At 37.6% G+C, this 14,476-nt stretch overlaps 1 protein-coding gene across 1 annotated transcript in view; it reads left to right on the top strand.

The window, feature by feature from the left end:
• ST8SIA6 (ST8 alpha-N-acetyl-neuraminide alpha-2,8-sialyltransferase 6) overlaps positions 1–14,476 on the top strand; it is a 164,761-nt gene that overhangs the window by 101,422 nt on the left and 48,863 nt on the right. The window contains exon 4 of the mRNA XM_055543926.1: positions 13,694–13,780. Coding sequence (XP_055399901.1) covers positions 13,694–13,780 — 87 coding nt within the window. The remainder of the gene's footprint in view (positions 1–13,693; positions 13,781–14,476) is intronic.

The raw sequence follows: 14,476 nt of genomic DNA, 5'->3' as shown, positions 1-14,476 counted from the left end.
TGAATTGCAGCTTGAAAAGAAGAAGTATAAATTATGGTAGATCAGGCTTCAAAAAACATGACGCTGAACATATCACTTGACAGCCTGCTAACAATGCAAGTATTGATAAGTTTTAAGTTGTCTGTCAGGAAAAATGGTGTGTGGTCATAGACAAGATTTTCTTGGCATGGAGTGATATATGGCTTGTCCACTCAGCTTTAAATCTATGGTGCTTTCATTGCCTCTTCAAGAGATATCTACATTTTTGTGTCTTTTCACCCTTTAATTTGCCTTTTCTGGTCAGTTTTTGAGGGCTCAGGAATCTATCCCTCCTTCCTTTCCTTGTCATAAAGGAGACATTAACACAAAACAGCCATTCATACCAACATGGTGTGTTCTTAATATCATGGGGCATACCTGTTGGTAAACCAAAGCAGTGGCTCTGTTTGCTGATACAAAATTTTAAGTTGAATGGGTGAACTTATAACAAGGCTGTAATAGAAGTCTCTGAAAACTTCTTTTTTGTGTGTGCAAAATCTGTCAAGGTGGTTTAGCCATCATTCTGTACCTCAAAGAGAACATAAGAAATAACCAATCATGCAGTTTAAGAACTTGAGGGAATGAATAGTCTCTTAAATTCTTTTGATCCATATACCTTTTTATATATAACTTTTATTTTTCTAAGCAATCAAATTCCCTCAGTTTAAAGATAAAAATAGGATTATGACTTTCAGAGTCAGGCAATCAGTTAATGGGAAGAAGGAAAATAAAATATTTTGTGTGTGGTTGTTGATGCTGGAAGTTAACCAGCATAATTCTAATCTGAATTCCTTAGTTAATACTTGGCAGGAGTTGCTTAGTATCATTTGTTACCATGCTGATAATTGGAATAGTGTATTAAGTGTTTGTCAGTGGAAATAAAACTGAATTTTCCCTCAGAGAAAAATTGAAACACTGACTTCTGCATTATACTACAATCTTGATTATGTATTCACATCAGAAGGATTCCTAGTACTTGCTCAAATAGCAAGTCATTTGAAGGAAACCTTTAATAGGAAAACAGTGACAATAAAAATAATCACACTTATTTAAGGTCATTAAGAAATAATTGGAAATAATTATTTTCAATTTCAGAAGTAGATGGAGAAAGAAAGCAAATCTATTGCATTTGTTCACCATTTTCAGATAAAACAAGTATTATTAAAGGTATTGTTTATCTACTATTTCTGGTAACCAGACTTCCAAGATGGTGCCCACTAGTCTTTCCTTCCTGGCGTTTACATGTTTTTCCCCTGCCTCACTGAAGGGGACTGCCCTGTGTAACCAATACAATATCACAGGAATAACGAGGTGTGATTTCAAGGTCAGGTCATAGAGTGTTTGATAATTCTGCCTTACCTTCTCTTAGGTTGCTTGCTCTGGGGGAAGCCAGCTACCGTGTCATGGGGACATTGAGAGGTCCACATACCTGAGGTCTTCCGCCAACAGCCAGGACCATTTTGTCAGCCATGTCAATGAGCCTCCCTGGAAGTAGATACTTCAACCTCAACCTACATCTTGACTTTACAGTCTAATGAGCTACTAGCCCAGAATTATCCAACTAAGCTACTCATGAATTCCTGACCTATACAAAAATAGTTTATTGTAAAACTAAGCCACTAAGTTTTGGAGTAATTTATAATATAACCATGGATAACTAACTGGCCACTCAATTCATAATCCATTATGCTATTATATTTTTATCATTATGACAATTTTTATAGTGACATTTGTGTGTGGTTGTTGATGTTGGAAAATAACCAGCATAATTCTAATTGGAATCCCTTAGTTGATACTTGGCAAGAATTGCTTAGTATCATCTGTTACCATACTGAAGACTGAAATAGTGTATTATTTTAAGTGTTTGTCAGTGGAAACAGGGGCTTTCCCCAAGGCTCAGCTGGTAAGACCCCAAATGGCATTGCAGGAGATGCAAGAGACACAGGTTCAATCCCTGGGTCGGGAAGGTCCCCTGGAGTAGGAAATAGCAACCCACTCAGTATCCTTGCCTGGAAAATTCCATGGACAGAGGAGCCTGGCAGACTATAGTCCGTGGGATCACAAAGAGTCAGACACAATTGAGCTACTGAACATGTGTGCAGTGGAAACAAAACTGAATTTTCAGTTGTGGTAATAACAGTGGTAATTTTTGTGGACCTACTGTATGCAAGGAAATGTAAGTATATGTATAGTCTTTGCAGTATTTCTTCAGAGTAAGTTTTGTTATTTTAATTCCACAAGTGTAAGTGATGAACTCAGAGGGTTTTAAAATGGCTTGCAAACATGAGATGGTTAGAAGTGGCAGATCCAGCGCTTGGATAAAATTCTGACTGTTCTGTTCTCGCTACTGTATGGCTCCATTCTAAATGAAAACAGAATTACAAGCCACAAATACACGAAGAGAAAGGCATTTGACTTTATACTGCAAAGCTACTTAAAAGCAATCTTTATCCAAAATACTAAGTATATACTTACTTTGCTCACGTTTTGTTACTTAGTCTACTTAAGCATCTGTAATGTAAATATATGCAGGTAAGGTTTATCTTGCACAATTACCCTAACTGTAACTTGGGGATCAGTGTGACTTCTCTTGGTAAGGTCATGGCAGATGGCTAATTATTGTCATATTTCAAAACTAATATCTGAAACATTTGGGTGTTTTATGTTCTAATTATATATTAAATTTCAGTTTCAGAAACACACAGCAGCTTCTCTGTGCCCAGCACTACAACAGGCACAGAGACAATTGTTCTCAACCTGGAAGGTGTATATCAGACTCCCTGGGAGGTTTTTCAAAATATGCATGGTTGCAAACAGTTTAACTCTTGCCTAAGGGACACAGCGATAAAGAAATTATTTCTGCTCTTTAGCAGCTCACAGTACATTAAGAAAGTCAAGGACTTCCCTGGTGGTCCAGTGGTTAAGACACTATGCTTCCATTGTAGGGGGAGCAGGTTCAATCCCTGGTCAGGGAACTAAGATCCCACATGCTACTCTGTGTGGCAAAAAAAAAATAGAAAACAAAAAACAAAAACACAAGAAACAAAAAAACAAAACAAAAAAAGAAAGTCATATATTTACAATACTTTGTCTTCTCCTTCTCATTCTCTGTAGATTTCTTGTCATTTCCCCTCACTTTTGACCCTGGAGTGTCCCAGAACTCAGTCTTCCAGCCTCATTTATCTTCCTTCTCAGACCTGTAGGACTTCATTTAACCTCATGAATTTTAACTGCCATCTACCTACTGATGACTCCCAAATTTATATTTGGACCTCTTTCCAGATTCATATTACCTCTACCCAGTCAACTCTTCCCTGCGATACTCATAAAGAATCTCAAACCTTTTACATCTCACATGATCTCCTGGATTGCCCCCTGAATTTTATACTTCAACACTGTTCCCCGTTCAGTTAATGGCAAGTCTGTTCTTCCAGTGCTCAGACCTAAATGCTTGGGGTTATTCTTGACTCCTTTATTTTTATCTATCTATCTATCATTAAATCTTACAGGCGACCTTGAAATCATACCCGGAAGTAGATAATTTCTTACTCACTTTATCACTTCCACCCTGGTCCAAGCCATCTTTATTTCAATATTGGCAAACATCTCTAATTCTTCTAGCTTTTATTCCTGCTCTCTTGGAGAATATTCTCAATGAAGTAGACAGTTGGAACCTTTTAAAATGTAAATTAGATCAGGTCTCTTTTCTGTTCTAATGTCTTCCCGTTTCACTCAACATAAAAGACAAAATTCTTACAGCAGCCTGCAAAGTCCTGGGAGCACTTCTCAAATATACATGTAATATATTTGCCAATAAAAAGCACAAAGAGGGTGGTAGAAGCAAAGTTGTATCAGGCTAAGGAAATGACTACAAATGTAAAGTAACAAACATAATAATGTATAGTTGGTTTATAACATTAATAATGTAACATTGTATAACAAAAATTCAACACAAAGAAGAAAAAGGGAAGAGAGCTATGTGAATATTATTTCTATGTATCAGTACAGTTAAACTAGTACAAATTGAAAGCTGATTCTGATAAGGTATATATCGTAACGCCTAGAGCAACCACTAAAAATATAGTTTAAATTATTAAAGATGTCATGCCAATGTATGACAAAAACCACCACAATATTGTAAAGTAATTAGCCTCCAATTAAAATAAATAAATTAATTTAAATTTTAAAAAAATTAAAAAATAAAAGTAAATTGGCAGAGGTAAATCTTACTGTATCAGTAGTAACATTAAATATGACCGGATTAAATCATGTAATCAAAAGGCAGAGATTGTCAGACTGGATTAAAAAGCATGATCAAATTATATGCTACCTATAGAAGACACATTTTGGATTCAAATATACAAATAGATTGAAAGTAAAAAGATAGAGAAATATATCATGTGTGAACAGTAACCACAAGAAAGCGGGAATGAGTCTTCCCTGGAGGTCCAGTAGTTAAGACTTTGCCTTCTAATGCAGGGGATAGAGGTTCAATCCCTTGTTGAGGTGCTAAGATCCCACATGGTTCAGTGCCAAAAAATCAAAACATAAAACAAAAACAATTCAATAAAGACTTTAAAAATGGTTCACATAAAAAAAATTAAAAAAAAATAAAACTGGAGTGGATATATTGATATTAGAAGAAATAAACCTTTAAAACAAAAGGTGTTAGTAGAAATAAAGAAGATTTTATCATCATAAAAGCGTCAATCCAGGAGAAAGTTATAATAATTATAAACACATGCATGTAATAACAGAGCACCAAAGTACACAAAGCAAAAACTGACAAATAAAGGAAGAAATAACAACAATAATTGGAGACCTAAATAATCTGTTTCAGTAGTGGATACAATACCAGACAGAAGGTCAATAAGAAAATGGTAGAACTGCATAGCAGTATAAACCAGCCAGACTTAACAGACATCTATATAGTACCCACCAACAGACTATACATTCTTTTCAAATGCACACAAAACATTGTCCAGGATAAATCATATGCTAGATTATAGAACAAACCTCCATAAATTTAAAGAATAAAAATAATACAATGGCCACATTTTAATGAAATTTTAAATGAATATTTAGGGGGAAAAATTGAGAAACTCACAAATATATAGAAATTAAACAACATATTCCTAACTGCAGTGGGTCCAAGAAGCAATAGAAAGGGAAATTGAAAATAATTAGAGATGAATGAAAATAAACACACAGTATGTCAGAATTTATGGGATGCAGGAGGTAATAGCTGAAGCATATAAGACTTCTTTCTGAGGTGACAAAAATGTTCCAGAATTGACTAGAGTGATGGTTGCACATATCTGTGAATATTCTAAAACCCACTGGCTTCTATGCTTTAAATAGGTGCATTGAATGGTATGTGAATTATACTTCAATGAAGCTGTTAAAAACTTTAACGTGTCTACAAATCATTTGAGGATTTTATTTATTACAGAGTCTGATTCCATAAGTCTGAGGCAGGGCCTGAGATTCTGATTTTCTTACTGTTTTATGCCAGTAGTGCTAGTCTGAGGTCCACGCTTTGAATACCAAATCCTCTACTGTCAGATTTCCTGTGACCTTCCACCTTCATGAGTGGATTCCTGAGTGACTCGTGTGTGATTTCCAGCAAATCTGACCATCTTGATGTTTCTTGAACATACCCTGCCTGCTTCTACCTCTGACTTTTGCATTTGTCCTTCCCTTTGTCTAGAATGTTCTTCCCATTCCCATAGCCCCATATGTGCATTGTTTACTTAATCATCACTCTTTGCCAAATCTCTGTCCAACTCCTATGTCCCAGGGAGGTCTTCCCTGACCACCCCCACTTATATTGCAGTCCTATTTCACATACTTTCTCTCTTTTTCTGTTTTATCTTTCCTCACAGTACTAAGTACATGAGATACTTCAACATGCTATTAATTTATGTATTACTTGATATATAGTTTGGTAAGGCTGCCATAACAAATTACCATGGACTAGATGGCTTAAGGGCTTTCCCTTAACGTGGCACTAGTGGTAAAGAACTTGCCTGCCAATGCAGAAGACGTAAGAGACACAGGTTTGATCCTTGGGTCAGAAAGATCCCCTGGAGGAGACCCACTCCAGTATTCTTGCCTGGAGAACCCCATGGACAGAGGGGCCTGACAGGCTACAGGTCCATAGGGTCACAAAGATTTGGTCATGACTGAAGCAACTTAGCATGTATGCATGCAGATGGCTTAAAGAGCTTCCCTGGTAGTTCAGTGGTAAAGAACCTGCCAGTGCAGGAGACGCAGGTTTGATCCCCAGGTCAGGAAGATCCCCTGGAAAGGGAAATTGCAACCTACCCTGATATTCTTGCCTGGAAAATCCCATGGACAGAGGAGCCTGGTCAGCTACAGTATTAGTAATTAAGCAACAAGAGCAAAATGGCTTAAACAACAGAAATTTATTTTCTCATAATTCTAGAGTCTTAAAGTCCAAGATTGCAGTGTTGGCAGGTTTGGTTTCTCTGAAGTCTCTCTGCTTGCCTTCTTGCTTTATGTATGAAGCACAGATATATGGTCTTTTCTCTTTGGTTGGTCACCAAAGAGAAAAGACGATATGTGTGTGCCACCATCCTGGTATCTCTCTGTATCTACAAATTTCATTTCTTTATAAGAACATAAGCAGATTGGACTAGGGCCACCCTAAGGGCCTCATTTCAATTTAGGGCTTCCCTGATGGTTCAGATGGTAAAGAATCTGCCTGCAAAGAGTCAGACATGACTGAGAGGGACCCAGGGATCTGGGTCTCAGGAGACCAATGGATTGCTAATGATCTCATTTCAATTTAACCCCCTATTTAAAGGCCTTGTCTTCCCTGGTGGCTCAGATGGTAAAGCGTCTGTCTACAATGTGGGAGACCCGGGTTCAATCCCTGGTTTGGGAAGATCGCCTGGAGAAGGAAATGGCAATCCACTCCAGGACTATTGCCTGGAAAATCCCATGGACAGAGGAGCCTGGTAGGCTACAGCCCATGGGGTCGCAAAGAGTCGGACACGACTGAGGGACTTCACTTTCACTTTAAAGGCCTTATTTCCAAATACAGTCATGTTAGGAGGTCCTGGGGGTTAGGGTTTCATCATATGAATTTGGGGAAATACAAGTCAGCCTATACATTAGAGAACGTGGATTTTTTTAAAAAATTCATTTTGCTTACTATTTTAATTATCAGCCTCTAGAACAGTACCTTACACATAAGAGATACTCAGTAAGTATTTATTGAGTAAATACATGAAGACAAAAGGTAAGTGCTGTACAGATATTCAGAGGATTTAGGGTGGTGGAAAGGACACAGGAGGAAGAGATAACTCGGCTTATATGAGTCATAAGAATTTAAAAGGCAAAAGGTTAATAGCCACTCCGGTATGGTTTAAAGATCTTGCCAGGTACACTATCCATGCCAGCTCATTGACTCTTTTCGCTCACTCTGACTAGATGCTCCTTTTCAAGAGATGGAGAAACACTAAATTAATTGATTCTTTCTGATTCCTTGCAATATATAGGATCCTAGTTCTAAACGTTGATAGTATAAGATTACGAAATTATGATTTTCAAACTCTGAGTATCCTCTTATATGTCTGAAAATTTCTTTCTATGAACTTGCAAGGGGGGGGTCATCTTTTTTTCTTCTTCAGAAATCATATAGCAATAGTGCTGTGAGAGAAAATGTGGAAACATTAAATAGCCGCTTCATTATTCATTCATTCATTCTGTCCTGATGATGTATTTGCATGTTGCAGATGTTTGTGAAGAAGATCCTTACAGTTATATTTTTTTGACAGTGAGGTACTTCTTGATTTTGGCATTATAATCAAATCAGTCCAGTGAAGTAAACTGTTGCATGCGTGCGTGTGTGCGAACGTACGTGCTTAGTGACTCAGTCATGTCCGACTCTGTGACCCCGTGAGCTGTAGCTCGCCAGACCCCTCTGTCTGTGAAATTTTCCAGGCAAGAATACTGGAGTGGGTTGCCAGTTCCTACTCCAGGGGATCTTCCAGATCGAGGGATCAAACCCGTGTCTCCTGTGTCTCCTGTATTGGCAGGCAGATTATTTACCACTGCACTACCTGAGAAGCCCAAATTGTTATCCCCAAATAATTCTGATAAATATCACCATGAATAGCTTTCCGTTTGTGCTGTAAATTTCTCTTAACCTTCCAGGTCTACTTTCTGTCTTTTTCATTCTTGCTCTGTGCTTCAGGAGGCTGACTTCCTTGTGGTACCTTAGTTGGATTCTCATAATTTTTAGCTTCTGATTAGGGCCACTTTCTAGAAGTCATTGGTAGGAGAGTGAAAAATGAGGAGAGATAAAGTCAGGGGCATTTATTTCCCAGGATTCCCCTCTATGGCCCTAGTTTAGGTAAGACTTCATTCTTTGCTGAAGGCCATCTCTCCTGTCCTGCGGCCTCTTCTATACCTGTAGTTATAGCTCTTTCCGAGTGGTGTGTGAACGTAGAGCGGTCACAGCTTTCCTCCTCTATCTCTCTTGTCACCTAAGTATGCTTCACCAATCCAAGTAGCCTTTTCTCTACCATGTCCCCTGCCCTTGTAAACAGACACCCCTTTCCCTTTTGGTTGGCTAAAATTAATCACTGCAGTATTTCCTAACATGTGTCTTAAACATGTAATTACTATCAAAACCCCAAAAGTTAATGGTTCGGGACAGAGAAAGTATTCTTTAAAATAAGTTTCTGACTTTTTCAACTGTGGCAATTTGGAGATTTCACTGACGTTGTGAAGAACTTCAGCATCTTCAGGAATTCATTCCTAAAACTGGTTTTCTAAAATTTAACTTGTGTGAGGGACACTAAACAGTATGCAGAGAATAAAGGTTTGAGATCTCTTTCTCCTGTGCCAGTGATAATGACCACAGCATTATACTTAAAAGTTACTATCTTGCTGAGTTAAAAATGATGCAAATTGAATTCTCCCACCTTCAGTGAATGAACGGTTGGTAGGTCAGTACTGTGTATAGCTCAGTTCAGTCTGCTACATGCTTCTCTTTTATTCATCAGCCATTCCTTAAAAAGTATTTCCCTGTGGAAATGATTGACTGTGTTGACTGAAAATCTTATACCACGATATTGACTTGCAGAATTTATTTTTATGTAAGCCTGAGCTCTTCAGGGGTTTTGTGAAACTAACTACAAAAGATGTTTGATCTACATAGAATACCATGTAGAAGCCTACTGACTTAATATTATTGGAGTGTCTTCATCCATTTCAATAGACAGAAAAATTGACTTTCACCATGAAGAGATGTTATTGGAAACTAAAGTGGTATCTCAACTGCTTAAGTAGGATTGATAGATGAATATCCTAAGATAAGGTCTGGGCACCTAATAAGTATCCAATAGATATTTAATGGTTAAGTTAACTAACCACTGTTGTCGTTCAGTTGCCCAGTTGTGTCCAACTCTTTGCGACCTCATGGACTGCAGCATGGCAAGCCTCCCTGTCCCTCAACATCTCCCCAAGTCTGCCCAAGTTCATGTCCATCAGTGATCCCATCCAGCCATCTCATCCTCTGACACCCTCTTCTCCTTCTGCCCTTAATCTTTCCTAGTATCAGGGACTTTTCCAATGAGTCAGCTCTTCACATCAGATGACCAAAATACTAATTAACTAACCAAAATATAATTAACCATAAATTATACCTTTTGAAAAGCTCTATTTATATCTTTTTAAAAAAAGATTCAGTGTATTTATTTGGCTGTGCTGCCCTGGTTGTGGCACACAGAATCTTTGATCTTCATTGCAGCAGTGTGGCAGCGACCCCATGGACTGTTGCCCTCCAGGCTCCTCTATCCAGGGAGTGTTCCAGGCAAGAATACTGGAGTGGGTTGCCATTCCCTTCTCCAGGGCATCTTCCTGACCCAGGGATCAAACCACATCTCCTGCGTTGCAGGTGGATTCTTTACCACTGAGCCACTGGGGAAGCCCATACCCCATTTATAGTTAATATAAAACAGTGGCTTTTCTCCCTGTGCTGTACAACAGATCCTTGTAGCTTATTTATTTTATACACAGTAGTTTGTACCTCTTAATTCCCTACTCCTGTCTTGTCCTTCCCTACTGGTAACCACTAGTTTGTTCTCTGTATCTGTGAATCTGTTTCTTTTTCATTATATTCACTAGTTTTTTTCTTTTTTTCTATTTCACCTGTAAGTATATCATACAATATTTGTCTTAGAAAATATTGAAAAATTTAATATTACATTTACTTAGTATCATTGTGTATGTTATTTATAATCTACATCTCATTTTGAATGTTATTAATAATGACTTAAATAGACGTTATTTATTCTTTTGAAAATAACTTGCTGCATTATTTAGTATGATTTATTGTATGTCTTGGTACCAGAAAATACTTCTGATGGGATTAATTTTCAGTTTCATTATGAAAATAGATGAGATGCAGCATGATATATTAGAAAGAGAGCCAGACTGTGAATCAAAAGATGTGACTCTAATTCTTAGCTCATCTGCTTATAATACAACATTGAGTAAGCTGTTCATCTCAGAACTTTTAGTTTTGTCATCCATAATGGGGGTGACATCATAGGTAGCTGCCTCTCACAGTTGTGGGGTAAAGGCTGTATACCTTGCAACTGAAAACCAACTATAAATGTAAATTTGCAGAAAGTGTGATTTAGAGCTCAACACGAAAGTTTTTTTTTTTTAAGATTTATTTATTTTATTTTTTGACTGTACTGCATCTCTGTTTCTGCATAGACTTTCTCTATTTGCAGTGAGCAGGGGCTACTCTTTGTTGCAGTTCTTCAGCTTCTCATTACAAAGGCCTCTCCTGTTGTGGAGCACGACTCTAGGGTGTGCGGGCTTCAGTAGTTGCAGCTCTCAGCTCTCAGCTCTCAGAAGTTGAGCACAGACTCAAGAGATGCAGTACGAGAGCTCAGTAGTTGCTGTTCCTGGGCTCTAGAGTGCTGGCTCAATAGTTGTAATGCATGGGCTTAATTGCTCTGAGGCATGTGGGATCTTCCTGGACCAGGGATCAAACCAGTGTCCCTTGCACTGTAAGGTGGATTCCTAACCACACTGGACCACCAGGGAAGCCCAACAGAAAACTATTACAGAGGCACATTTATTTCACAAATTAGCCCACACTTGTGACACTTATGTGCTCTTTCCTTCTCTAGCCATGCTCCCTGCTTATGAATCATGATAGTACAGCGGTGATCTTAATTTTCCAAAAAAGCTGATTGGTGATTTATTTTTTTAGTAGAAAAGGGCAAGCACGTAGGGGGGAAACTCCCTTCAACTCCCTTCAATTTCTTATTCTCTGGTCTTCCCCTTTATAATGTCAGAGGATGATGCTTTCTTTCTAGACTGGACATAAAAAGAGATTCTTTGAACATAGCAACCCCAGGTAGCTTGAGTGTTGTCTTCTGATTGTAAAATGGCCAGGAGTATTTCTCCTTTAATAGAAGATAGGTCTGCTGTAATGTATTCAACTTGGTTTTAAATATTAGGGACTATAGAGACTTCCTTAGTGGTTCAGTGGTTAAGACCTCACCTTCCAGTGCAGGGGGTGCCGGTTTGATCTCTGGTTGGGGAGCTAAGAGTCCACATGCCTCTTGGCCAAAAAAAAAAAACAAAAAACAAAAAAAAAACATAAAACAGAAGAAATATTGTAACAAATTCAATAAAGATTTTTTTAAATGGTCCACATCAAAAAAATCTTAAAAATACAAAATAAAATAAAAAAAGAAACAGAAGAAAAAAAAAAAGAAAGAAAAACTCTTAAAAATAAATAAATATCAAGGACTTTAAAGTCAAAAGCCCTTCTAGGCAGCTAACTTACTGGCAAAATTAGATACATTATGATTAACATCTTTCAATATTGAGTTAAAATGGAGCCAGCCACAATTTATTGGAGGGTATATCTAATGAAAACAAAACATTTTAAAGACTATGTATTTTACAGTACACCTTTATTCTGATTGGAAATGAATGAGAATTTTAATGTTCTAGACTAAGCTTAGATGTGAAATTGCCCTGCCCTGGTAGCTCAGTGTCTGCCTGCAATGCAGAGTTGGGTTTGATCCCTGGGTTGGGAAGATACCCTGAAGTAACCCACTCCAGTATTCTTGCCTGGGAAATCCCATTGACAGAGGAGCCTGGAGGGCTATAGCCCATGGGGTTACAAGAGTCAGACGTGACTTAGTGACTAAACAACTACAACTTTTAGATAACTGTCACCATATAGAGGCAGGCTACTCCTCACTCCAGCAGGGACATGCCACATCTACACAAAGCTATGAGGCTAAAGTATAGGTTTTTCAAGTTCCTTGGTGACAAGTCTTGGGGCCCAGGGAGGGTAAGATAAAATGAAGCCTGTATGCAAGTAAAACTTTTTTTAAGAGATTGTTTAAACAATGTGAAGCATTTTTAAAGTGTTTATTGAATTTGGTACACTATTGCTGCTATTTTATATTGTGGTTTTTTTTGACTGCAAGGTATATGGGATCTTAGTTCCCTGACCAGGAATTAAACTCTCATTCCCTGCATTGGAAGGCGAGGTCTTAACTACTGGATCACTGAGGGAGTCCCTAAAACTATTTTTAATCTCTTCTATAGTAGCTCTTTGCTTTGCTTTTCCTTTAGTATTTAGCAAAGTCTTTTAAGATTTTCAACCTTTCTTCAGTGGGAACCAAGAGAAAATATCTTTGATTAATCTTGGTGACAACATGGACAAGAGAAATACCCGAAAGGCAGGTAAATTTCAAGGGCAAAGGAGTTACTTGGTTGACTACCTTCCGACCTCTAATAAATATGCCTTTTAGAGGTAAAGTTTGGAGGGAATGCATTGTACTGTGTGGTGGTGGGGAAGTTTTTTTCCTGACAAGATTCTTTACTGCCTTCCCCACCTACTTACCACATCTACTCCATCTCTTTATTGCAAAACCTTGATCATAGCTGGCAATTAAGGACTGTGATATTAATTGAAAGGAAATTTAAGGGTGTTTTTTTTCACTCAAAAGGATATATGCATTTTAACTGATAACCCTTAAAGACTAGAGGCTATTTTATGATTAAAGGAGTTATTAATTAATGATGAAATTTCAGATGGAGGGAGGTCTACCAGGGACTGGGAACTGGCCATACTGTATAATTGTGCCTGTAGATTTTTTATGCCCAATATACATCTTTTAACCTGTCCTAATCTGTTTTTTAAATGTTCTGTTCAAAATCAAAGGTTAAAATGATTATTTTGGGGAAATGTTTTCCATATATCCCAAGAGAAATCTATCAACTTAGAATCTGAACAAGATGATAAACTTTATATTTATGGTAAATGTCTATGAAAATATATGTATTTGTTAATGAAAAGCTAAGATGAAATAGCCATAAAATATGTATGTGAATTGATGTGTTGTCATGGTTGGTTTGTAATACTAAACTTGACTTATGATGCATGCAAATTACCCATTCCTTGATCAACATAGTAATTATTTGTGAATTGCATGCTCCTAGATGTCTTGACATGAGTATGAGGTTTCTATAGCACCTTATTTAAGAAAAGATTTAGAGGGCTAGAATGAGTAGATTATAAATGTCATTTGATGACTTATATATTCATTTATCAATGTGAGATATTTATTTTGTAATTTCATTGACATTTGACTTTTAGGTATTCAGAGGATGAGTATCTTCAGATTATCACAAATATCCAGAGCTGTCCATGGAAACGACAAGTAGAAGAATATGAGAATTTTAGGTAAAAAGTTTTTCCATAAGTAATATGAATTTAAAAATGTTTTGTACATTTTCTCTGTGGAGAGAATAAGTGATGTGTTGGGGTTTTTTGTTGCTTGTTTTTTAATTTTACTTTTGGCTGTTTTGGGTCTTCATTGCTATGCATGGACTTTGTCTACAGTGAGTGGGAGCTACTCTCTAGTTGTGATGCTTGGGCTTCTCATGGCAGTGGCTTCTCTTTCTGTGGAGCGTGGGCTGTAGAGCATGGGCTCAGTAGCTGTGGCTCCCAGGCTCTAGGGCACAGGCTTAGTAGCTGTGGGGCACAGGCTTATTTGTGCTGCCGCTTGTGGGATCTTCCGGGACCAGCGGTTGAACCTGTGTCCCCTGCTTTGGCAGGTGGATTTCTAACAACTGAACCACCAGGAAAGTCCCATAATGTGTTGTTAAAAAGAAAAGTAGAAGAAGCCAACTGACAATCAGGAACATTTCCTTCTAAGAGTCTCTCATGAGACACAGGCCCTCTAACCCCATCTTATACATAGAAAATTGTATTTGTAATTATGTTGCTGATGTAATTACAAAAATCTCAAGTTCAAAGAGAAAGTTTTTGCTGTACTTTTTATTATTTTAGAGGATTTTGCTGCTTCTTTGTACTGTTTGTATTTGACATTTATTTATTTATCTTGTAAGGAATTTTGGAAAATAGAGAGAAAAATCA

The sequence above is a fragment of the Bubalus kerabau genome, chromosome 13 (genome assembly GCF_029407905.1).
Source record: "Bubalus kerabau isolate K-KA32 ecotype Philippines breed swamp buffalo chromosome 13, PCC_UOA_SB_1v2, whole genome shotgun sequence".
Taxonomy (NCBI): domain Eukaryota; kingdom Metazoa; phylum Chordata; class Mammalia; order Artiodactyla; family Bovidae; genus Bubalus; species Bubalus kerabau.
The sequence above is the reverse complement of the archived record's forward strand: the minus strand, read 5'-3'. Positions and strand labels throughout refer to the sequence as shown.